The sequence below is a fragment of the Vipera berus genome, assembly GCF_964194415.1.
Source record: "Vipera berus genome assembly, chromosome: 6".
Taxonomy (NCBI): Eukaryota; Metazoa; Chordata; class Lepidosauria; order Squamata; family Viperidae; genus Vipera; species Vipera berus.
In genome coordinates this window covers 38764860-38791508 of record NC_138208.1, presented here as the reverse complement: position 1 = coordinate 38791508, position 26649 = coordinate 38764860, and the positions used below count along the sequence as shown (strand labels likewise).

General features: G+C 41.9%; 1 protein-coding gene across 3 annotated transcripts in view; it reads left to right on the top strand.

Moving 5' to 3' along the window:
- RPAP3 (RNA polymerase II associated protein 3) overlaps positions 1-14228 on the top strand; it is a 34299-nt gene extending 20071 nt beyond the window's left edge. The window contains exons 13-18 of one of the 3 annotated variants that reach the window (XR_014026805.1): positions 7878-8104; positions 9037-9235; positions 11230-11354; positions 11965-12062; positions 13242-13342; positions 13873-14228. Coding sequence is in view for 2 of the 3 variants with exons in the window: in XM_081330423.1 (XP_081186549.1) it covers positions 7878-8104; positions 9037-9235; positions 11965-12062; positions 13242-13342; positions 13873-13958 (711 nt within the window). In the remaining variant the exon portion in view is untranslated. Of the gene's footprint in view, positions 1-7877; positions 8105-9036; positions 9236-11195; positions 11355-11964; positions 12063-13241; positions 13343-13872 lie in introns of those variants that run through there. The other 2 variants (XM_081330423.1, XM_081330424.1) reach the window with 2 other exon arrangements.
- The last annotated feature ends 12421 nt before the right edge of the window (positions 14229-26649 follow it).

Genomic DNA, 26649 nt, shown 5'->3' with positions numbered 1-26649 from the left:
CCCACAGAGAAGGCCCTCCCCCTGGGTGTTACCCACCGGCAGTCTTTAACTGGCGGCACCCTGAGAACGCCCTCCCTGTGGGAGCGCACTGGACGAAGGGAACTTGATGCCGGTAGCAGGTGTTCCCTCAGATATCCCTGACTCAAGCCATTAAGGGCTTTATAGGTCATCACCAAGCACCTTGAATCTCACCCGGAGGGCAACCGGAAGCCAATGCAGCTCGCGGAGTAGAGGTGTTACATGGGAGTGTCGGGAAACCCCCATCACAACTCGCGCGGCCCCATTCTGCACCAGCTGAAGCCTCCGAGTGGTCTTCAAGGGCAGCCCCATGTAGAGAGCATTGCAGTAGCCTAAACGGGAGGTCACGAGCGCATGAGTGACTGTGCGTAGAGCATCTCGGTCCAGGTAGGGTCGCAACTGGCGCACCAGGCGAACCTGGGCAAAAGCCCCCCTGGTCATGGCTCCTATGTGATCTTCAAAATTGAGCCGTGAATCCAGGAGGACACCCAAGTTGCGAGCCCTATCAACGGGGGGTAACACTTCACCCCCCATCCTCTTTTTATCCGCTTGGAATTTGTATGTTTCTCTGACCTCATCGAGTGCTTTACGAACAACTGGCCAGGTATTTTGCAATTGCTTAATCCAATCTTTGAGCGATGGGATTTCGGGCTCTTTAATGGGGAATTCTGGAATGGCCACAAATGTTTGCCATTGGCAACTTGGAGTAAATCCAGTACTGGAATGTATTGCACTGTTGTAGGCAACCTCAGCGAAAGGGAATAAGTCTGACCAATTGTCTTGTTAATAATTAATAAAGCACCTATTGTTCTAGAACCAAGTTCAGATGTTCCATCCCACCATTTGTCTGGGGATGATGGGAAGATGATAACCCTTGACTAGAACCCAAAAGATCTAGAAAAGCTCTCCGGAACTTTGAAGTGAATTGGACCCCTTGATCTGAAATAATCCGATGTGGGATACCATGGAAACAGTAGAGGTGTTGCACAAAAAGCTTGGCTAAGGTTTTAGCAGTAGGGATTTTTGGGCAAGACAACAGGTCAGTAACCACTCAGATGACCATATTCCCAGCACTTTCTGGCAGTTCAACAATAAAATCCATGGAAATATCTCTCCATGGTGCTGACGGGTTTGCTACCAGTTGTAGTAACCCTGGGGATTTCCTTTGGCATCGTTTTGCGGCTGCACATATGGGACAACTGGCTACATAGCTTGCAATGTCCTTTTTTAATGCAGGCGACCAAAATTGCCTTTTAATTAGGTGCAAGGTTTTCACAAATCCAAAATGCCCAGCAGTCTTTGAATCATGACCAGTCTCCATCACTTTAAGTCTCAAGCAAGCTGGGACATATATTTTCTCCCTAATCCATGCTAATTCATCTTTGAGTACACATAGATTGTTATGATTACAAAACCATTCATCAGTATGTAAAGCCTGTTTGAATTCCAGCAGTAAGGTTTTAATTTCTGGTTCTTTTGCTCTAGCTTGAGCCCTGGTAGTAACCGGGGCAGCTAGTTTAGTTTAGTTTAGTTTTATTTAATTTGTATACCGCCCTTCTCCTTGGTAGGGACTCAGGGCGGTTCACAGGGCATATATAAAAAAGACAATACAAAAATTAAAAAAGATTAAACCAATGCCCAGTTAAAAACAGTAATACAATTCTAAAACAACAATTTAAAACCCATAATCCCCCGTCAGGCCAGACCAGCTAATTCAAATAGGTGGGTCTTCAGGCCACGACGGAAAGTTCGGAGATCTGATGCCGTCCGGAGCTCCACCGGCAGTTGGTTCCATAATGCCGGAGCGCCCACAGAGAAGGCTCTCCCCCTGGGGGCCACCAGTCGGCATTCCCTGACTGGCGGCACCCTGAGGAGGCCCTCTCTGTGGGAACGCACAGGGCGGAGGGGAGTTGATGCCGGCAGCAGGTGGTCCCCGAGGTAACCCGGACCCATGCCATGTAAGGACTTAAAGATCATAACCAAAACCTTGAACCTCACCCGGAAGACAACTGGTAACCAATGCAGCTCGCGGAGCAAAGGTGTAACATGGGAGTACCGGGAAACTCCCAAGACAACTCTCGCGGCCGCATTCTGTACCAGTTGGAGCCTCCGAGTGGTCTTCAAGGGAAGCCCCATGTAGAGAGCATTACAGTAGTCAAGGCGAGAGGTCACGAGCGCGTGAGTGACCGTACACAGGGCATCCCGGTCCAGATAGGGCCGCAACTGGCGCACCAGGCGGACCTGGGCGAAAGCCCCCCTAGTCACGGCCACTATATGATCTTCCAGGGTAAGCCGTGAATCTAGGAGGACTCCCAAGTTGCGAGCCCTATCCACGGGGGGTAAGAGCTCACCCCCCATAGATAGAGATGGAACATTTTGAATGTCCCAGGATGCCGGAATGTACAGCCACTCAGTCTTGTCAGGGTTGAGTTGAAGTCTGTTCCTCCCCATCCAGACCCGAACCGCCTCCAGGCAACGGGACATCACAGCGAGGGCATCACTGGGGTGGTTTGGGGTCGAAAAGAAAAGTTGGGTATCATCGGCATATTGATGATACCCAACTCCAAAACCACGAATGATCTCACCCAGCGGTTTCATGTAGATGTTGAACAGGAGAGGCGAGAGAACCGACCCCTGAGGAACTCCACAAACGAGAGACCTAGGGGCCGATCTCTGCCCCCCTGCCAACACCGACTGCGAGCGTCCCAGGAGATAGGAGGAGAACCACTGAAGAACTGTGCCTCCCACTCCCAATCCCCTGAGACGCCGCAGCAAGATACCATGGTCGATGGTATCGAAAGCCGCCGAGAGGTCTAATAGGACTAGGACAGAGGAATATCCCCTATCCCGAGCCCTCCAGAGATCATTCACCAGAGCGACCAATGCCGTCTCTGTGCTGTACCCAGGCCTGAAACCCGATTGGTAGGGGTCCAGATAATCCACTTCATCCAGGACCAGAGGGAGCTGATGCGCCACCACACTCTCGACAACCTTCGCAAGAAAGCGAAGGTTGGAGACCGGACGAAAGTTGTTCAATACAGCTGGGTCCAAGGCAGGCTTCTTGAGGAGAGGTCTCACCACCGCCTCCTTCAAGACGGTGGGGAAATAACCCTCACTCAAAGAAGCAGATATAATCGCCTGGAGCCAGCCTCGTGTCCTCTCCCTAGCTGCATAAACCAGCCAGGAAGGGCACGGGTCCAACAAACATGTGGAGGAGCTCAGCCTCCCCATAATCCTGTCCACTTCATCAGGGGTCACAGAATCAAACTCTTCCCAGGTAACGTTGACAAGACCGCCCGTGTCCTGACCGCCTGACTCTGCCCAGCTGGAGTCCAAACCGGTCCGAATCCGAGCGATTTTATCCGACAGATGTTGACTAAATTCCTCGGCACAACCCTGCAAGGGATCCTCCCTCACCTCCTGATTAAGAAGTGAGCGAGTCACCCTAAACAAGGCGGCCGGGCGATTATCTGCGGACGCGATGAGGGTGGAGAAGTAATTACACCTCGCCACCCTCATCGCTGCGAGATAAGACCTAATATAGGTTCTTAACCGCAACCGGTCGGGTTCGGATCGGCTAGACCTCCAGCGGCTCTCTAGGCCCCGTTTCCGACGCTTCATCTCCCGGAGCTCCGCGGAAAACCATGGAGCTCGCTGGGATCTGCGCCGGGTCAGGGGCCGCAAGGGTACAACCCGGTCAAGTGCCTCAGTGGCTGCCCTTTCCCAGGCTTCCACTAAGGCATCCGCCGAGCTGTGAGCAGTGGAGGCAGGTGGGGACCCCAGCGCCGCTTGGAATCTATCAGGATCCATTAAGCGTCTGGGGCGGTACCATCTAATTGGCTCCGTACCCCCACGGCGGGGGGTGGCAAAACGGAAGACCAGCCGCAGGAGATGATGATCGGTCCATGACAGGGGCATAATAAATGGAGAGCCCCCACCTAGATCATCCAACCACCGTCTAGATAAAAAAATCAGGTCAAGAGTGTGGCCTCCCTCATGAGTTGGTTCTGAAATTACTTGCGTCAGGTCCATGGCCGCCATGGAAGCCATGAACTCCCGAGCTAGCTCAGATGAACCTCCCAGGGATGGTAGATTGAAGTCTCCCAAAACTGTAAGTTTGATGAGGCTGCAGGAACAGTTTAGTTATCTCAGGCTTCTTACTGTTGTATTGAGGTAGTCTTGATAGGACATCAGCTAAAAAATTATTCCCCCTTGGTAGGTAATGTATCGTGAAATTAAATCTGTGAAAATGCTGCGACCACCTTGCTTATTTTGGGGAAAGCTTCCTGGGTGTTTTCATAGCCTCTTTAAGTTTTTATGATCGGTCCATCCCTGGAATGGTATTTTATGTCCCTCAAAAAAATGCCTCCAAGTAAGTAAAGCCCACTGTACCTCATAGGCTTCTTTTTCCCATGCTGCCCATCTCTGTTCAGTGTGACAGTTTCTTAGAGGTGTATGCACAAGGTTGTAACCTCCCTTCCTTATTCCTTTGTAAGAACAGCCCCCACAGCCACATCACTGGCATCAGCTTGAATGATGAATTGCTGGTCTGGGTCTGGATGCTACAGGACTGGCTCCACGGAGAACAACTTTTTAAGTTTCTCAAATGCTGCTTGACATTCACCTGTCCATTTTAGTGGTTTCGGTTTATCCCCCCCCCCCATTTGGTTTTTAACATATTGGTGATAGGGAGGGCAATCTGAGCAAATGATGGAATAAATTGTTGTTTCCTGGTTCTTGGAGTAGCCCAATCCAGCACTGCCTTCACCTTTCCTGGATCCATCTCTATCCCCTCATGAGATATGCGATGCCCCAGGTAATCAATACGCTCTTTGTGGAATTCACACTTAGATAACTTGGCGAACAGTTTTGCAAAGCATAATTTTTTCAAAACAGTTCTGACCAATTTAATGTGTTCATCTTTCATTTTGGGTAAATGAGGATATCATCCAGGTAGACCAGAACCCCTTTATATGGGTGCTTCCTCAACACATCATTTATCAATTGCATAAAGATGGCAGGTGCCCCCTGCAGTCCAAATGGGAGTACTTTGAATTGGAAACATCCTAATTGGCAGTTAAAAGCTGTTTTCCATTCATCTCCCTTTCTAATCCTTATGCGGTAGTAAGCTTCCCTCAAGTCCAGTTTTGAGAACATTTTCCCTTTTGACAGGTGTGCTAACATGTCCTTCATTAAAGGTAGCGGGGTGGTATATGTTTTCCTCACACACAGTGCGGAGACTTATATAATCTATGCCGAGAAGAAGAGATCCATCTTTCTTTTCCCTAAACAGGACTGGGGCAGCTACTTGAGGTTTAGCTGGTAAATTTGTAAATTTTTCCTTATAAACTTTTCCAGTTCATTCAGTTCTCTAGGAGCCATTGAGTACATTTTTTATTTTGGTAGCTTCGCTCCTGGGATGATTTCAATAGCACAGTATGTGGGGCAGTGAGAGGGGAGTTCATCTGCCTTCTAGTCACTGGACTCCTCATCTAAATCTCGGTATTCCATTGGAAGGCTTTGCAGCTCTGACTCATTGAGGGCGGAGGCAAATTCACGACGTAATCCACATCTCTCACCAGTTTCTTTAGCTATGGGAAGGGCTTCCTCATCTGTAAATTTGAGTTGCCCCTCCAATTAACCACAGGATTCCATTTCTTTAGCCATACCAGCCCCAGGACTAATGGCCACTTCATTCCAGGAGCCACAATGAAAGCCAAAGTCTCTATCTGCTTCCCTAGATCAATGCGTAATGGTCTGGTAGCAAAACTAGTAGGCACCTCTCCCACAATGGATCCATCCAGCTGGCAAAACATAATGGGAGTCTTTAATCTTCCCATCTTCCCCACCAGTTCTGGGCTCACCATTGGCAGCTAGTTTTACTGTCTTTCCAGTACCAGAAATGGACAGTTCTAAGGGCACTGTTAAGGGGTCAATTGGCCCACTCACCAGCGGGTCATCCTCATTGTCATTCTCTGTCTCTCCAGGATCACTGGTTCGTAGGGCCGGAGCTTGACCTACCGGACTGCTGTCCCAAGGGAGCTCTGCAGACTTCATGGCGTTTCTCTGGCTCGGGGGGAGGGCTTCCCAGCCGGCAGGTGATCCCCTCTCTTAGCAGGCATCTTGCTGCGGCAATCAGCGGCGCAATGCCCCTCTTTTCCACACTTAAAACTTTGCCTCACCAGGCGGTGTAGGTGTTTGCATTGGTCAATTTCCATCTCCTCAGCTAGCAGGCACAAGTTGTAAAGTCGCCCCGGGGCTCCCTGAGCCACACAAGCATTATACAGCTCCTTATTAAGCCCATCCTGGAAACAGCTCACCAGGATCTCCTCTTGCTACCGAAGGCAGCTGGCCAGTTCTCTGAATTCTTCAGTATATTCAGTGACGGAACTTCTCCCTTGCTTCATGGTCTTTATGTGCTCCCGGGCTTTCTTGTCTGCCAGCCGGTCTTCAAAATGCCTACGGAGCGCAGCCATTAAATGGTTGACGTTTCTCAGCTCCGGGGCATTGCAGTTGTAAAGAGTCACCATCCAATCGGCCGCCACCCTTTCCAGCACCAAAGTGACCACACATACCTTCTCCACATCCGTGGGCAGGGTTCTCCCCTAGATTTGCATGTAGGTAAACACTGCCAGAAAATACCCCAGCCTTTTGGGGTCTCCATTGAACTTTGCCCCGATTGGCATTGGCTTCACTTCTGCTGGCTGGGGGTGGGGGTGGGTCTGGCCCTGGTGGCTTGTAGTGGGCACCCTCAGGATTGTGCTGCACCTTGGGCTCTGGCAGCTGCTGCCTCTCGAGTCTCTGACTCTCCCTGTTCAGATTCCTCCTCCTCTGACTCTTCTTCGGATTCGTGGCCCCCTTTCATTTGCATTTTAAAGTCATCGAGGGTTTTCTTCACATATTCCATTATAGCTTCCATAGATCCCGATTTGGGTTCTTCTTTCTCTGGGTCTTTGTCCGGGGGGGGGGGCAGGCTCTGGATTCTTTTTCTTGGCTTTTTTCAGGGCTTTCTTTTCCCAGCCTTCCTTTTTTCCAACTCTGAGTGACCATCTGACTCAATCTTCTTCACCAGATGGTCAAGTCACTTCCAGGTCATTGAAGAGGCTTTTGCTGGCTTCAAGGCTGAGGAGGTCTTCAGCCCATTGCACTGCCTGGAACTCCTCCCTCAAAAATTTGGTCGCGACTCCCCCGGTACAGCAGTTTACTTCTCCGGGTTTAGTACTACGCAGATCTCGCCTTCTGTCAGGACCCACTTAAATTAATCACCCAAGAAAGCAGAACTCTTGAAACAGGCATTGTCTCAAAAGGAACATTTATTAGGGACTAGTGATAGTAGGGAGTGTAAGGCGAGATCTGAAGAAAACCCTGCGTGAATGATATAATTAAAGCCAATAATATGCCCCCTCCCACCAAAGTCATAATGTCCATTTGAGCTCCAGCCAATCCACAGGTGGCTTGATGGCTGGCTGACTGGTACAATAGGCGGACATCTCAAGGCTTCTCCAGCTTTTATTTCCTTACAACAGACTCCTAGATAAGGAGACGCATTCCATACTCAAAAGGAGGAGGCCAGACAAAGAAAGAGAAAAGTGAAAGTTAGCAACATATTCCCCCATGCACCCCCTCCCCCCAACAGAATGGCAGGCCCCAAAAGAATAGAGGAAAAGAGAGAGTAGGCGAGGGGTTTGGGGGTCTGACATATAGATAGGATGCAACACTGGATTATTTCACTGGAAGAGATAGACAAAATATACTTTGTTTTCATTAAGACAGATATAGTTATTCTTTACAAATGTTGTTCATTATATGTAAAAGTATGTCTCTGTTAATTTATTGTTTGGTTGTTTTTGTTTATTTAGAAACCTTTAAGAAGAATAAACATTGAGGAAATCAGTAATGATGTGCTAAGTGCAAATTTGATATCCACCAGAGAATCTGAACCTATTCAGTCTGTTTTTGATAACCCAAATGAAAGACAGGAATTAATATCTATAAAAAATCAAAATGAAGATTTCTCTTCTCCATCTGGTACTCTCAAAGCAAAGCTGTTGAAAATAAAAGAAATTGGTGATGCTTTGTTGACCGAGTAAGCTTATATTTTTAGAACAAAATATTATCAATTTGGTTGTGATCAAAGGCTTTTTAAAATAAATATCCTATACATGAGTTTGTGCCAAAAGCATATTGTCATTTTCTTACTACTTTTTGTAATCCTTTAGAATTATACATGTTTAAGGATCTAGTTCAATGTTTCAACTGCTTATTTACATACCTACAGTTTTATTATTTGTTAAGCTTAATTACATAAGGAAATTTGCATAATTTGCTACACAAGTTATAATTTAACATTTTCATTCAGAGATTCTAGTGTACTTTTAATTTTATATATATACTGCTCAAAAAAATAAAGGGGACACAAGATAAGACATCCTACTATTAAATACAGTACATTGTGTTGTTTAAGTGTTCCCTTTTTTTGAGCAGTATATGTGTGTGTGTGTGTGTGTACACACACATATATACATATACATATACATATACATATATATACATACATATATATATATATATATACATACATATATACACATATACATACATATAGACATATACATACATACATATATACATATATATATATACATACATATATACACATATACATACATATAGACATATACATACATATACATGTATACATTATATATATATATATATATATATATATAATGTATACATGTATATGTATGTATATACATATATATATGTATGTATATGTATATACATGTATATACATATATATATGTATGTATATGTATATATATGTATATATGTATATATATGTATGTATATGTCTCCAAATTCAATGGGTAGAGAAATTATATTTCTATTCACAGAAAATGTCTCCAAGGGTGCAGTTGCATCAGGACATGGTACCCTGTACTCTGAAACAGGTAATTGTATATATTTCCTAATGTAAAATATTTATCCAAACAGAAATTCTCTTAATATTTTTAGATCTGCTACCACAAACACTGTGAAAGAAAAAGCATCACTTCAGCCTTGTGCTATAAAAAAACAAGCTAAGACAGAAAATTGCATTATTTCTTGTGTGTCTACATTTTCCGTGCCTCCAGTCCCTGTGAATTCTTTCCAACTTGAATCAGATTTCCGAAAATTAAAAGATTACCCGGATCAATTGTATGCATATTTGAAGGTAACTCATTATTTCTATGGTCACTAGTTTCTCCCAAATTTGGGGCATTTAACAAATTTGATTTTGAGAACCAGTTTGGTCTGGTGGTTAAGGCATCAACTAGAAACTGGGAGACTGAGTCCTGCCTTGAGCACAAAGCCAGCTGGATGACCTTGAGCCAGTCACTCTCCCTCAGCCATAGAAAGTAAGGAATTGCAAATCACTTTTGAAATCTTGCCAAGAAAGCTGCAGGGGCTTGTCAGAGCAGTTTCCAGGAGTCAAGACTGACTTGAAGGGATTCAGAAAACAATATTATTAAGTATAGTTTAATAGTATAAGTATACTGACATTTTTCTTTGAGATAAAATTACATATTCTATTTTATTTATCTTATATTTTTGTATTCTTGAATTACAGAATTATTGGGATTCTACTTTTAAAAAGTAGAATGTTTCATATTAAATTCTTTATAACAGAGCAAGTTTATTGTATCAGTAAGTAAATGCCATATTGTAGCTCAGAGACAGCAGAGATAGAGTCTACAAAAGCACTTTCATGAAGTCCATTTTTGGATAGCCCTATGTTCTCTTCTAGCTGGGAGAAATGAGCTGTCAAGTTCCTCAGTAGCTTGACGTACTTGTTTCTTTATCTAGTCCCAAAGTTCTGAATTATTTTAAGGTCCATACTTGGACCTTAAATTCTGACAGTAATACCTCAGTTAAGTAGATTTCATCAACCTACAAAGCTGCTGTGTGTACATTTGGAACTGAAACTTGAAACTTTTGTATTAAAACTACTGCAATGGATCTAAGAGATAATTAAGTTTCACACATGTATACTCAAAGTAAGCTTCATTTGTTAATGAACTTAGGCTGAGCGGAAGCAAAAAATAAAGGTGAATATTTCTCTTCAACTAAACTCAGCTATAATGGTTTAGTTATGAAATTTAAACCCTGCCTCAATCCATTTGGACTCTAGGTTGTTACAATGTATAAAATAAATACAATAATAGTATTATAATAATATAAAAATAAATGATATAGAATAGAAGAATAGAATAGAATAGAATAGAATAGAATAGAATAGAATAGAATAGAATAGAATAGAATAATAGAATAGAATAGAATAGAATAGAATAGAATAGAATAGAATAGAATAGAATAGAATAGAATAGAATAGAATAGAATAGAATAGAATAGAATAGAATAGAATAGAATAACAGAATTCAATAGAATTCAGTTTAGTCCTTTATGGGCCATGTGTGATTGGACATACAAGGAACTTGTCTCCTGTGCATAAGTTTTCAATGTACATACAAACAACAAAGTGATAAGTGATAAAAAAAAATCTGTAATTTTGTGTTTTGATCTTGTTTTGTTGATATGTATTGTCAATCTGCATGTCTAATCTGAAGTCCCTTTAATTAAGAAGCATACATAGAGTCTATGTGAAAGTTGAAAGAGGCCTTCCAATGTACAGAGATTTATATTTACACTCTCTTGTGATTTTGTTTATCCTGCATGCAACATGTTTTCCTGTCTGTCAGAATTAGTGAACTGCAGTCAGTACAACAATTTTACATTTTTTCAAATATTATATATTTTAGAAATCCTTGATGTATTATGCTGTTTCAGTCTTTCTCCCAGATAATCCATTATAATGTGCAGACCTGCACCTTGTTTTGATTTTACTGGTTATCATGCAATGTTCATTATCTTGAGAGAGGGTTATTCACCCATGTTCACCTAAGGTGAACTTTGGGACTAAGTGTCAGCCCTTCACGGTAGGCCTGGTTAAAAAAAAGACATTGCAGAAATTCTACAAATTCTATTTTATTATTCTAAATTATAATAGAATCTTGAAACCTGCCCAGTTTGTTTTCTGTTCTATCTTACACTAAAGAAAATCAAGGCAATGTTATTTTGAATTTATTTCTAACTTTTTTTTTTCAAATTATGGGCTGCGTAATCTTTTCTTCAAGTCCATCTTCAATGACTTTTGATATCTTCTTCAAGATTAAAGTTAATTCCTTTACACCAAGTATGAATTTGAATCCAGATATCACATATCCAGTTCATGGTCAGATCTTCAGAGCTTTATTTCACTACGATGTGAACTATGAAATATGCTTCAGAAAATGGTCAGCATTTTTGTCTGCTAATTGTAGGAGTGGGGTGGGGATAGTACTTGTGCCTCAAAGGCATTCATGGTGTTTTGCTGTGAAAGGTGATTGCTGTTATTAACCTTACTGAGAAAATGAGAAACTCCCAGGGTAATTAATAGTAACTTGCTATAATTTGAATACTAATTGTCACAATAAATCCTGTTTGATTTTAGTAAGTATTGTGTAAGAATATGAAATCTATTAATAGTAAATATGTGGTCATATATATATGTGTGTGTGTGTGTCTCTCTCTCTCTCTCTGTGTGTGTGTGTGTGTGTGTGTGTGTGTGTGTGTAAATGCTTGTTAACTATTTAGATTACCTTGCTAGGCCCCAAACATGGAACAAATCTTTATTTCCTGTTTCAGCCTAACCGAAGGCCATCGACAGGCAGTAGTCACACCAGTGACAGCTCATATTTGTGTAATCTAAAATTTACACACACACACACACAAACACACACACACACACACACACACATACATACATACATACATACATACATATATATATATATATATATATATATATATATATATATATATACACCGATTTTTAGTCTGTTTTGTTTTTTTGTTTTTCCTAAGCAAATTGATCCTTCCCTTTATCCTAACCTCTTCCAAAAATCATTGGATCCAGAAGTTTTTTGCCAAATCTTGAAAATTCTGCAGGATTTTCATACTAAGTAAGTTTAAAGCTATTTTGTTAGACTAATTTACTATTGTATTTTTGGTTGAATTGTGCCTTTAGCTGATAACCAGTTTTAATATTTTTTGCTGCATATTTCTTGAAACCAATTTGTTCTATCCAATACTAATAATATGCTAAGATTGATTCATACTATTTGGATAAGAAACAGATACAATAAATTATTATGTAATTTAATATGTTTTTAAAACCAGGGGATAAGAACAGCAAAAGTAGTTCCCATTATTGAAATACCTCTATGTAACCTTTATCATTTTTGAATAGAAATCCAGAGATGAAACATAAGTACAGTTGCCATGGCAATTTTTTCTTCATTTATATCGGACAAGATTGCATCCCAGAGACATTTGGAGCTTCTTTATAACATCTTAAACTTAAAAAATGAAAGCATTATTTTTCCCCAGATTTATAACTAGGAGAGAGGAAGCATCTCATCTCATCATCTTTTGTGCTATGTTTCAGAGTGTTCTGAATTTCTAGAAAGCACAAAATTCTACCCAAATATTTTTTTGGAAGGTGTCAGTGACTACCTCTTGAAAGATGTTGTGAAGGTTTTCCATCATATTACAGTATCTGTGCATACTGGAAAATTCAGTAGATGCAGCCTATGACTTTGATTAATAATAGTTTACCAAGGCTAGCCAAACTACTAAATAACCTTTTTAATTTGAGATGCCAAAAATTTAAACCAAGAAAATAATTCTTCTTCTTGAATTTTTACCAGGGTTGGACAGTTATTTAATATAAATGGAATGTTTCCATTACTGTGTATCTATAATAGGAAACAGATTTTGTTTATTTGTTTGTTTATTAAATTTCTACACCTAAGTGACTCTGGATGGTTTAGAATGAGATAGTAGTTGCAAATACAACGGAATGCCATATTTACAGTTTGAAGACAATAACAGGACATTCTCTTATTTAAACAATTGGAATTTGGGGAATCAGCTAACAGAAAAGTACAGAGGAATCATTTTCAGGCCTTTATTTTCCTTTTAGCAACAATTATATATTTGATATATAACTGCTTTTAGAGTATGTAGCTGTATATATTATTTTCAAATATGCTTATTTCATTTTAGTCAATATTGTTATGCTTTATTTATGCCACAAGTAAAAATAATGATAGGTATGAAATAATATCTTATCTTACAAGGAAAGAAGAGCCTTTACTTATCCTTGAAATTCTGCACAAATTATCAGAATCCAAAAGATTTGATATGGCAGTTATGTTTATGTCAGAGCCAGAGAAAAAAAGTAAGTAAAACACATTACTGGGTCATTATTAAAATCAACTGGCTTGATAGTTTAGAGATTAGTATAAATAGCATGTCACTGTTCCAGATATATTAAAAACATTTATTGTAACATTTTTTCCACAGAAACCTTGAAATATAATTTTTCAGAACAAACTATAAAAAGATTTGTTGGGTCTGTGAATTTTTTCTTTAGCTCCTATATCTCTTTGAGTATATTTTCTTTCTGTTTAAATTTGAAGATAGAAAAGAAACAAAGGACCAAAAACTAAGAATGGCCAAGCCATCATCTGCCCCTTTTCTGTAGAGTTATATCTGTATAACATTGGATTGTACTGTTCAGACAATAAAGTTTATGGAAATGGTTTTGTTACAGTTCACTCCAAGTTTATGACTCTTAGTTCAATAGGGCCTTTGCATCTTATTACTGTCTTTTTAAATATATAAATTGAATGATGATATAATTTACTAAATGCTAAATGTACTTTTAATTTAAACAATGTAATACCAGATCTCTCTCTTTCATTTTAGCTATACGTTCTTTATTTGATCATTTGGAACAATCTCATTTGGAAGATTCTTCTATTAAACAACTCAAGATAAAATACATTGTTTGATTTAAAGACTTTTTGTGTTTCTGTATATAAATACAGCACATTATATACTTCTTTGGAAGGACAGTTCTATATAGATGACTATGACAGAATTTCAAGTTCTTTCTGCTTTTTTGTTATTTGATCCACCATGTTCTGCCTGAATCTTTTCATTTTGAACATTCTGTAGAAAAAGGATTGACAGCTGTTACAATATTTTTCAAATTCCATTAAGTTGTATGTTAAAAATTATATATTTTTATTCATATAAATAAATTCACATGTTAAATTCTTTCAATCTTTTTGTTATTTGCAATACATCCAATATTTCTTGGCAGAATTTTAAGCTTAGACAAGTGAAAAATCACTTTTAAAAAGCCCTATAATCTAAGGCTTCCCTTATTTTTATTATTTAGTCTTGATATCTTTTAAGAACATTTACTCGCTGTTAAAATTTCACTAATTTTGATTTTGATTATTTCTTCTTTTGAGACAGAACCACTATCTATACTTGATTGTAGTGCTTGATGTATATTCCTTAAACAAGGAATAAGATTTTACTTCTGAGTACCATGAAAGTTGAAGAACATGCAGTATATAGGAAATGCCCCACAAACTTTCTCTACATTTCATAAAAATATTTCCTGCTTATGTATAATACTATAGAATGAGCTACAGTAGAGGGAATTATTTTTTTAAATTATATAGCTAAATGTGATGTTTATATAGTGAACCAACCTATGACCATTGGGTAATCTTTTGAAATATATTTCCTCATCTTATTTATTTATCCCACCTTTGTATACCTCAAGGTATCGAACATAGCTAATATTCCTTCCTCCTCCTTCATAATAACAACCCTATTCCTACACAACAGTGAACCTTTCTCCATAACAACAACCCTAGGAAGTAATTTGGTCTGAAAGATAGCGACTGACCCAAAGTCATCCAGCTGTTTTTCATTTCAAAAGCAGGATTAAAACTCAATCTCCCTGTTGGACCTGCCCCAATCTCATTCCTTAGGAAAGAAAGACCCTCAACTCCATTTGCTTGAAGCAAAAGGTTCTTTTACTAAAAGATGTTGGCTGCAGTAAACTCAGACTAAATCTGGGTTTCCCGCGCTCAAATGATACAGAAAGGCTTCCCCTCATCCCAGCCCTTCAGCCAATCGGAAGTATTTTGAGAATGCTGAGATGTTTTAGAGTAATCCACATGATAGATACCGTATTTTTCGGACCATAAGACGCACCTGACCATAAGATGCACCCAGTTTTTAGAGCAGGAAAACAAGAAAAAAAATATTCTGAACCAAATAGTACCGGTATACTAGGAAGGAAGGAGGAGAGAGAGAGAGAGAAGGAAGGAAGGAGGGAGGGAGGGAGGAAGGAAGGAAGAGAGAGATAGAGAGAAAGAAAGGAAGAAAGAAAGAAAGAAAGAAAGAAAGAAAAAAGAAAGAAAGAAAGAGGAAGGAAGGAAGAAGAGAGAGAAGGAAGGAAGAAAGAAAGGAGGGAGGATGGAGGGAGCAAGGAAGAGAGAGAGAGAAAGAAGGAAGGAAGGAAGGAAGAAGGAAGAAAGAGAAGGAAGGAAGAGAAGGAAGGAAGAAAGAAACGAGGGAGGGAGGGAGGAAGAAAGAAAGAAAGGTAGGTACCGGTAGTTTCTTTTCCCTGAATAGGTTTTCTAAGATGCCGAAGCAATTTCAAACAATTAGCAGTATTATCTTGCAAATGGGAAATCACTTCCAATAAACTTCACAGAGAAACCTGCAGGGACAACTCCTCACGGCTTTGCTGGGGCAAGTCGCCTATGAGGTTTAGTTTAGCAAAAACTATTTCTTTAGCAGCGAGGTAAAAGAAAGAAAATGTGCGCGCGCAGGGAGGGGGAGGCAGTCAGAAGGCATGGCAGGCATGTCCGTATTTCCTCCCCTGCCGACCAATCACAGGGGCGGGGCGGAGAATTCCATGTCTTCATTCAATCACGTCTCTCCAATGGAGCTGATGGACTGCGTTGACTGAACGGGAGACAAGTGTTTTCTCTTACCTCCGGACCATAAGACACACCTCGTTTTTCCACCCACTTTTGGGAGGGGAAAAGTGCGTCTTATGGTCCGAAAAATACGGTAGATAGATAGATAGATAGATAGATAGATAGATAGATAGATAGATAGATAGACAGACAGACAGACAGACAGACAGACAGACAGACAGACAGACAGATAAGGTGTTTGTGTGTGTGTATATGTGTATATATGTATGTGTATATATATATACACACACACATGCACACACATATATATATACACACGTACATATACACATACATACACACACCCCTACATATATATACATATATATACACATATATACATATATATGCATACATATACATACATATACATACATATATATATACATATATATATATATATATATATATATATATATATATATATATATATATATATATATATATATATATATATATATATATATATATATATATATATATATATATATATATATATATATGTTGTTGTTAGTTGCGAAGTCGTGTCCGACCCATCGCGACCCTATGGACAATGTTCCTCCAGGCCTTCCTGTCCTCTACCATCTTCTGGAGTCCATCTAAAGCTCACGCCTACTGCTTCAGTGACTCCATCCAGCCACCTCATTCTCTGTCGTCCCCTTCTTCTATTGCCCTCAATCTTTCCCAGCATTAGGCTCTTCTCCAGTGAGTCCTTCCTTCTCATTAGGTGGCCAAAGTATTTGAGTTTTAGCTTCAGGATCTGGCCTTCTAAAGAGCAGTCAGGGTTGATCTCCTCTAGGACTAACCGGTTTGATCGCCTTGCAGTCCAAGGAACTCGCAGGAGTCTTCTCCAGCACCATAGTTCAAAGGCTTCAATTCTTTGGCGCTCAGCCTTTCTTATGGTCCAGCTTTAGCTGCCATACATTGCAAATATATATATATATATATATATATATATATATATATATATATATATATATATATATATATATATATATATATATATATATATATATAATCTTGAGTGTTTTGAACACCTTGCCGGCCCAAATACAGGCCAATTTTTTTTTTTGCCTGTATCAGCCCAAACTCAGGCCATCCACAGGCGGTAGTCGCAACTGCGACAATCATTATTTTGCATAAATGTTTTGGATTACTAACAAAGAATTAAAGGGAGACTGATATAGCCATTTCAAACTTATTTGTTCTCATCAGTCAGCCACACCCTTCTGAGATTCGAACCTGGGCTGATTGCAATTAGGCAGTTGTTTTAACCTCTAGGCCACAGGCTCTTTCTCACTTAGTCAGCTGCATCAGGGAGGGAAGAGGCAGGGGAGATATGTCTTGAGTGTTTTGAACACCATATGTAAGTATGTATGTATGTATGTATTTAGATTACCTTGCTAGGCCCCAAACATGGGACAAATCTTATTTCCTGTTTCAGCCTAACCCAAGGCCATCCACAGGCAGTGATCACAGTAGTGACAGCTCATATTTGTGTAAATATGTATGTATATATGTATATTATGTATATGTATATATATGTATATATATCTCGAGTGGGTTTTTTGTGTTGGTTTTTTTTTATGTACCCTGTCGACTAACAAATCTCCAGTGCCTGGTGTACAGCATGTTGACTTGGTTTATATATTTGAGAAAGAAAGAAAAAGAAAAAAAGGCAATAATAATTAATAGTCAATAATGATTAAATTTGATAATTCCATAATTAGTATATTAATAATATATTTCTTTGATCTTCCCTTCTCCCATTTGTATCCTTCAACTTTAAACAAATATAATTCTTAATATTTTCAATATATAAATGATTATAGACATTTTTCCATATTTATACAAATAGTGATAACATCTATAACATTTTTTTCAGCTTATATTATTCTTATGACCATCATCTCATTAGTTCACCCTGCATCCTATTTTTGTGATTTTTGTTTAAGCTTAATTTCCCCTTTTATTCAATCATTTTTATCAGTCATGATTTTCTCAACGTTAATCATCTAGATATCCAAATTTTTCCATTTAGGTACACCATTCCAATATTTTCATATTTCATGTATTATAAAAGTACTGTGCTTCTTGTCTGTCTTATAACATCTGGGTATAACATCCTTTCTGATCAGCTTATATTTCACTTATATTTATAAAAGTTACATCATCCCAATATTTTACATTTCATATATTATAAAACATTCTATATTACTTAAATCTCTTATCCCTCTTGTTATAGAGCCCCTTTATATTCAAAGTTCTCTATTCTTTTAACCATATTCAAACCAGTGTTTACTCTATGTGATAGGGCGAGTCAAATCTCTTGAATCTGTCTCTAGCCGCCTTCTTTTGCCAAATAGCTTTCCAAATTGAAATATTCCACTTACCTGGAATTTCCTGTGCTTTTGCAAGTGTTGTTGGCAGTACAGAAGATAGAATAGGTAGGATATATAGTTTCTGTCTCCCAAACTCTCAATTTCTCCTGGGAATTCTATATTCCACTCCATTGTTATCGTTATATCAAAGTCTTGTAGATTTTTTTCCTGTTTGTGTTGAATTATAATTCTTTTCATTTGTAGCTTCATCAATATGCTCATTGTCATGGTTCCAATAGATGAAACCCATCAAAAGAACTTCAAGGCAAGGATTCTACCTTAAAGAACATTTTATTCAGGAAACAAAGTATTGTCACTACATAGCTGAACCCCAAACTAGTTTCCCTTCCCCCAGATACAAAGTAACTAATTGCAACTCCCACCCACAACAAGCAGTCATAAATCACGTTCTCCAATTAGCCTGAAGTGCAGGCTTTCTCCACAGCTCCTCAGCCTGCCAAAACGTTATCAATTCATCCTTGGGTTCCCACAAAGCAGCATTTATTTTTATAGCTAGCTGAACTCAGCATTCATCCCAAACCCCCTTCTGCACCGAATATCTAAATAGAAGAAAAAGCATGTTAAAATCAAAAAGAGAAAATGGCTGCAATTTTCATCAGTTGTCAGAGGGGGAACATCCAATGTTTACAGCGTTGACATCCAGGGCTGGGGGGCTTTCAAGCGGCATTCTACGGCCCGATGCCCCTCTCTCCTGCATTGGAAACAGCCCGTTGGCTTCTTGGCCATAGCCGGTGGCTTCGCTGGCTCGTGCGTTGACTCAGGCATTGAGCGGCTCCATTGTTTTCCTTGACAGTGCCTCTTCAGTAGGTTGATCTCTTCTTCCTCTGCCAGGATGTACCATTTGTTGAGTTGGTGTGGGTCCCTTCGGGGCAGGCAAACATCATATAGGTCGTAATTTAGGCCATCTTTGAAATGGCTAAGGTAGATGTCTTCCAGCCAGTTCAGCTTGCTGGCAATGCCCAGAATTCTTGTGCATATTTGGCTACCGGGTGTCTGCCTTGCCTCATTGTTTTGATTCTTTCGCGGGCTTTGCAATCAGCCAGGGGATCCTCAAATCGCCTTCTCAGAGAGGGCATGAAACGGTTGAAGTTGTTGAGTTCTGGGGCATTGGAGTCATGCAAATTCACCACCCAATCTGTGGCTGGTCCGTCCAGAGCAAATTGCATGATCCGGATACGGGCTTTGTCGCTAGGGATGTGCCGGCTGTATTCTATGTAGTTGAGGACTTGGGTTAGGACAAACCCCAAGCGTGTCGGCTCCCCCTTGAATTTTGCGTCCAGCGACAGCAGTCTTTGAATGGATCGGTGCCTTCGGCGGTGGTATTGTCTTCCATCCAGATCACCATCTGCAGGTTGCCGGGGAGTGGGGGCTGCTGAATTGGTCACTACTGGATCAGTGGATGTCCCCGGGACTGCAGGTTCCAATTCCCCCTCAGTGTCTTTCCAGCTGCAGCTCCAGGTGCTGGTGCGGCTGTGGGGCTCAGAACTCTCCTCCCCTAGGGAGCCAAGGGTTCTTTTCAGCAGGTCGATAGCTTTCTCTAGGATCCAGTCCAAGTGCTGTGACCAACTTCCTTCCTCTTCGCTTATGTGCAGGGATTTCTCCATCTCTGCTTCCATTCTGGTTGGTTGGGCCCCGTCTCAGGGTCACCTTTCTTGATTTCTTTTCCCACTCACTTTTCTTTCCAACACCCATTGACCACCAAGGTTTGTGGTTACACGTCTCCACCACCTCTTCTGAGGAGTATGACATTTCAGATCCCGACAGCTGGCAGGTTTTTGTTCGGGTAAAGGCTCCCTCTCCATGAGGGTTTCTCCCTTCTCTGCCTTGTCGTCTGACATTGTATTTTTTGCAAAGTCCCCCAGCAAGGTCCTCCCTTCCAGGTTGACTATTATTGCAGATCCTGTCTAATGTAAGGACCCACTTCAATCTACATCTGAAGAAAACAGAAATCTTGGAAACAGTCTCTTCCAACAGGAATTTTTATTAAGAGAAATTGATAGTAGGCATGCTAGACAGGATCTGAGGGATCCCCTCACTGTTCAATGTTTTAAGGTGTTCCCAAGCAGCCCCCCACCCCGCAGTTCTTTCAGGCGATTCAAACCAGCAGATTTCTAAGTGTTAACTCCAGGAAAGATAACATCAGTTCGGCTTCATTGGCACAATCATTCAATCCTCTTTACCCAGATCCCAGGTGTTGCATCTTCCCCCACCCTTTTCCCTGGCTGCCAGTAAAGAGGAGAAGTTCAGAGGGCATAGGATGAAAGGCAGATGGCCACATTGTTATGGTTAGCAGACCCGAAGTGAATCAACAAAAGGTTACTTTGTAGTGAATAGAGGAAGTGAAAGTAGTAAAAACCCCATGCATACCCCCCTCCCCCTTAGTAGTATGACGGAATCCAGGAGATAGTAAGAATTGGTTTTTATATCAGAGAAGATAGAAATGAAATATAACTGGATTATGACAGTGTCCCTCTTTCCACTTTTTATACTTGTCCTTTTTATCTTTCAATTTATCAGAGAACTCTTTATGCAGCCATGCTGGTTTCTTTTGAGAGCTGTTATTTTTCTTCTTTCTTGGTATTGTGCTAGACTGTGCTTTTATTATCTCACGTTTCAAAATTTCCCAAGCTTCTTGAGTTGTTTTCCCCTTTAGGATTCTCATCCATGGAATCCTTCCCAAGCGCTAAGTTTATTGAAATTAGCTCTTTTAAAGTCCAAGACTGTAGGGGTGTCAAACTCAATTTCATTGAGGGCCGCATCAGCATTGCGGTTGCCCTCAGGGGGCCGGGTGGGTATGGCCAGGGTGGGCGTGGTTTACTGGGTGGGCGTGGCTAGAGTGTGTATGGCCTACTAGGTGGGCGTGGCCAGCTCTACATCGTTCGCATCAAGGGTGCCTATGGGGGCCTGGGCAGGAGTGGGACAGATCTGAGGGTCTCTGGCAGAAGGAGGGTGTCTGGGCCAGGGCCAAGGCAGAGGGGGCCATTCCCTCACTGTTTCCAAGATGGCTTCACGGGCCACATGAAACCACTTCGCGGGCCGGATCCGGCCCCCGGGCCTTGTGTTTGACATGTGTGCTCTAGTTTGACTGTCTTCTATTGCTTGTGCTTCCAGAATGTAGAATTCCAGTATTGCATGATCACTTCCCCCCAAGTTTCCTGTGGCTTATCATTTCATCTCTGTTAGTGAGGGTTAGATCCAATATGGCTAATCCCCTAGTTCCCTTCTCTACTTTTGGGGAGAGAAAGTTCTCTGCTAGGTTTGTCAGGAATCTGTTTGATCTTCCACTTGCTGCAGAGTTTGTCTCCAAGTTGATGTCAGGGTAATTAAAGTTCCCCATTACTATTGTGATGTGCTTTCTACATATCTTAGTTAGCTGACTAGCCAAAAGTTCATCTATTTCCTCTGGTTAGGCACCCTATAGTATACACCTATGGCAATGTCATTTCCCCCCCTTTTATATTGACCCAAATGCATTCAAGATTACAGTTTTCATCATTGTTGTGCTCTATTTCTGTAGAGATATTGTTATTTCTTATAGAGAGAGCAACTCCACCACCTCTTTTGTTTGGTCTGTTTCTTTTAAATAATTTAAATCCCTCTAGCTGTGTGTTCCATTTGTGGGTTTCGTCCCACCATGTTTCATTAATGGCAACAATATCATATCTGCCCTCATTTACCTGAATTTCTAGTTCACCCTGCTTACTGTTCATACTCTGTCCATTGGTGTATAGACATTTGAGTCCTTTATGACTGACTGTGTGTTTACTTTCTACATAACTTGTGTTGTGCCTGAGTTCCCCTATTTTCTTAGATTGCTGGGGACAGGGATGTTCTGTATCAGTTAACTCACTGTCCCCGTTGTTTAGTTTAAATATTCCTCCAGAAAATCTGTGAATTTATTGCCAAGTAACAGTCCCTTTCTTGGATGGATGCAAACCATCTCTTTTGTACATTTTTTCATTGGACCAGCTACAGACATTGTTACTAATATAACCAAAGCCTTCCCCTTTACACCACTTCTTTAGCCACATATTGAATTCTGCTATACACTGGCCTTTTCCATTTTGCTCCTTATACACTGGTAAAACCTCTGAAAAAGTAAGCCATAGTCTATCCTGCTAAGTTCCTGCCCCAAGCTCTGGAAATCATTCTGCACAGAAAGTACATCCGTTTGGGACAGATGGTTAGTGCCAAGATGTACAATGACATCCACACCACAGTCCTTGCTGGCGTTCTTGACTATTTTAAAAATACCCTTCTTGTACCTACTGGCAGTAGCACCTGGAAGACACCTAACCTCTTTTGAAACCTCTGTATACTTTCCTAAATTTACATCCCTTATAATTGAATCACCAACCAGAAGGTGGCTTCTCTTTTTGGATACCTTTCTCTTGTTGCATGACTGATGTGTAATACCTGATTCGCACTTCTCCCTGTCAAAAACAAGTTCTTCATCTCGGACCACAGTCCCCTGCTTATTTGAGTTATCATCACAACTACCTTGACCTGTTTCCTTAATGTCCCTATTAAGGTTAGCAAGGGCACTGTATCTGTAATGCAGGGACACAGCGAAAGCTTTGTGTTTATAGTTCACAGCTTTCACCCTGCCAGATCTCACGGTTGTCCACACTGCCCTTCTCCTGCAGGATTTTTGTCGTAGAGGGGGCTGATAGCGCGGAGGCTCAATAGAGTAGAAGGGCTGAACTGGACACCTAATTTCTTCCTGAAGAGCACAGATTACAAACTGGGAAACTACATAAATAATCTGTTCTTGTAGACTAATGATTTGTGTATATATAGGACAGTTTCCCAGTTTGTGCTGCGAAAGACAGCTGCAAAACAAGTTTTGCCCTGTACTAAGCCAGACATTCTGAGATGAAAAGAAGCTCAGATGCACTTGACCTGAATGTACCGCCGCTGTTTTTGATTTTTAGTTATATGATTCACGCGCCGTTGGGCACGTGGGCCACTACTTTGCTCCTTCACTCACCTCCTTCTTAACTCACAGTATTGTAGCTTTTCCCAGCAACCTCTGGCAGTTTCAATGCAATGAAGGTCCAATCAGCAGGGGCTTAGCTACTTTGCTTCTCCACCCACCTCCTTCTTAACTCACAGTATTGTAGCTTTCCCCAGCAACCTCTGGCAGTTTCAATGCAATGAAGGTCCAATCAGCAGGGGCTTAGCTACTTTGCTTCTCCACCCACCTCTTTCTTAACTCACAGTATTGTAGCTTTATAGTCTGGCATTCAACAATTATTTTAACACTTCTTGCACTAGCTTCACATGGTCAGTCATATTTGTGCTGTATATCAGGATGTCATCAAGATAAACCAAAACTCCCTTGAACAAATGATCGTGTAGTACCTGGTTGATCAGCTGCATGAAGACAACTGGAGCCCCCTGTAGTCCAGATGGCATAACTTTGAATTGATACCTCCTTGTGAGACAGTTAAAAGCAGTCTTCCGTTCATCTCCTTTTCTATTCTTACTTGGTAATATGCCTCTGTTAGGTCCAATTTAGTGAAGATGCTCCCCTTTGCTAGATGGGTTAGTAGATCCTTCAGGAGGGGGAGGGAGTACTTGTTCTCTATGCTCATAGCATTTAACCCTTTATAGTCCATGCAGAGACAAAGCGACCCATCTTTTTTCTCTTTAAATAACACCAGAGCTCCCATTGAGATTTGACCAGTTCAATGAATCCTCTTGCTAGGTTTTTGTTCACATATTGCTGCAGCTCATCCATTTCGAGGGCGGTCATGGCATACATTCTCGGCTTTGGGAGTTTAGCTGCCAGTAATAATTCTATGCCACAGTCATTGGGCCGATGGGGTGGCAGGACATTGCACTCTTTCTTGCTAAACACCTCCGCTAGATCCCACTATTTGCTGGGGATGAGTGGTTCGCCTGGCTGGGGCATGGTAGTATCTTTGCTAACTTGGTAGATGGCCTAGACCCTCCGGTAACTTCGGCTGAATCAAAAGGGGGTTTGGGCCCTATGGGTAATCTCACAGTCCTTGTTCCCTTTTCCCACCAAATAAAAAGTTTCCATTTGTCTAACCAGGCTAGACCTAAAATCACAGCCTCAGTCATCTTCAGAGCCACCATGAAATGGATGAATGCCCAATGTTCACCTATTTCTAAGCATATAGGCTCTGTCAGTTGTGTAACTAAAGTTCCTCCCATTAAAGAGCCATCTGCTTGTTCAAATTTCACTGGCTTGGAAAGCAGTCTTACCTGTATACCCAACTTAAGGGCAAGTGGCAAGCTGATAATGCACCAGGAACATCCAGAGTCCACTAGCACTCTCAAATCCACTTGTACACCTGTGTTAGGGACTATGAGTTTGGCAATGGGTAGACTCACCATTGGGTCGTTCTCCCCTTTGTCGTCACTGTTGTAGGAGGGGAGAGTGGTGGCAGGTTCAGCTTGGTCCTTGGTGCTCTCCTGCATGAGAGAAACAGTTTCTTGTGTGATCCAGTTTGTTTTTTCTTTCGCCAGCTGTTGAGTTTGTTTCTTCCTCACCGGTGGTCCCAATTTGCTTCCCTGTTGGGGATTTGGGATCAGGCAATTTGCCGCTTGGTGCCCCTGTTGTCCACATCTGAAACACTTGATTGGTGGACCAACAGGTGGCTTGTGGGATTCCGTGTCCACGACGGCTGGAGACTTTCAGGGAGGCAGCCACCTGGTCTGCTCTAGTTTCAGCCTGGCTTCCTGAGGTGGCTGCTTCTTGTAACGAGCAAGCTCGATGTCCAATCTTACTGCCACCTGACCGCCTGGGAAAGGTGATCATCTAGTCCCTCCTTGAAGTGATGCACTAGGGATTGCTCAGGCCACCTTTCTATCCAACCTGCTATCTTGCGAAATTCTTGTACATATTCCAGTTCAGGTTTACCATCCTCCTTTATCTTGTGAATTTGTTTCTCTACTTTGAGGGCTATGGATGGGTGTTGGAACCTGGTTCTTAATCCAAGGAGGAAGAGATGGAGATTCCCCAGTTCAGGTGCTTGCTCGTTGTACATATTGTTTAGCCATTCAGACTCTTCCCCTTCCAGGTTGCCTGTGACAACGTCAACTATAGCAGCTGGATTTGGGTAGAAATTGGAAGAAGATCAGCTTCTCTGGGTCACCATCAAAAGTTGCTCTAAGGGGTGGTGTCATCATGGGCTGCTGCCCCCCCCCATTGCGGCTGCATTCCCATCAGCGGTTGGCATCCCTGCTCTGGCTGCTGCATTCCCAATGGTGGCTGACCCCCCCAATGGTGGCTGCGGCATCCCCAATTGCTGCAGTCCTCCCAGTGGCAGTTGCAGATTCATGGGTTGTTGCCACCCCCACTGCTGCTGTGCTCCCATTGGTTGCTGGCCTTCCGGTGGTAATGGCTGCAACATCCCCAATGGCTGTGGCGCCCCAACGTGTTGATGCCCAGCCAATAGGTCATGCTGCTGTTGAATTAAATCTCATTAAACGCTCATATTTGGGTCTTCTTCCTGTGTAGGCCTCAGGCTCGGGTGGTGCTGACAGTGATGCACAGGGCTGTGTGACTGGTAGTAGCGACGGTCAGGGTTCCCATGATACCTGGGACAATCTGGACTTCAACTGCCCCAGTGGTGGCTTGGGCTTCGGTAGTGGGGTCGCTCGTTGGGGCTGTCATCGTAATCCCACTACCTGGAGCCATTATGACAGCGGTGCCTGTCAAGGGATCATGATGATCTACGCTGACCAGAGCTTCTCTGCTGGCTTGTGTTGTGAGCGGTGCTCTGGAGTCCTGGAGAAGCAATGACGGCTCAGACAGCCATGTTCAGAGTGGTGGCTGGGACTCCCCTTCCTCATGGGGCTGGAGGTTAATGCCGGTGGCTTTGAAGACGGGGAAGCCACCTGCACTCCATCGTTGGGGGTGGGGCTTCTCTTAGGCACAGATTGGCATCGGCTCCACCAATCATCATGTTCACTCGCATGTGAAGAGTGAGACAGTTGTTCCCCACTCCTCACCTCTAGCCTCTCAAATCTCTCCACCAACTTCTCCACCGATTGGCTATGGACTGCAGACAGGTACTTCCATTCTCTAGAGTCCTCAGTGGTCACCAATCTCTTGGCTCTGACAGTCCAGGGAACGCGATTCTTGAGAGGCTCCTGCTTGCAAGTTGACCGGATGCTCTCGAAGAACTTGCCTTTGGCAGGGTTGCCTCAAGGTGCTTGGAGTCTCCACTGGGCAGGGCCCATTCCGCTGACCAGATCATCTGGAAAAGGCCTCCAGAGCCCGGATGAGGCTGCTGGGTGGCTGCAAAATTGCCCTG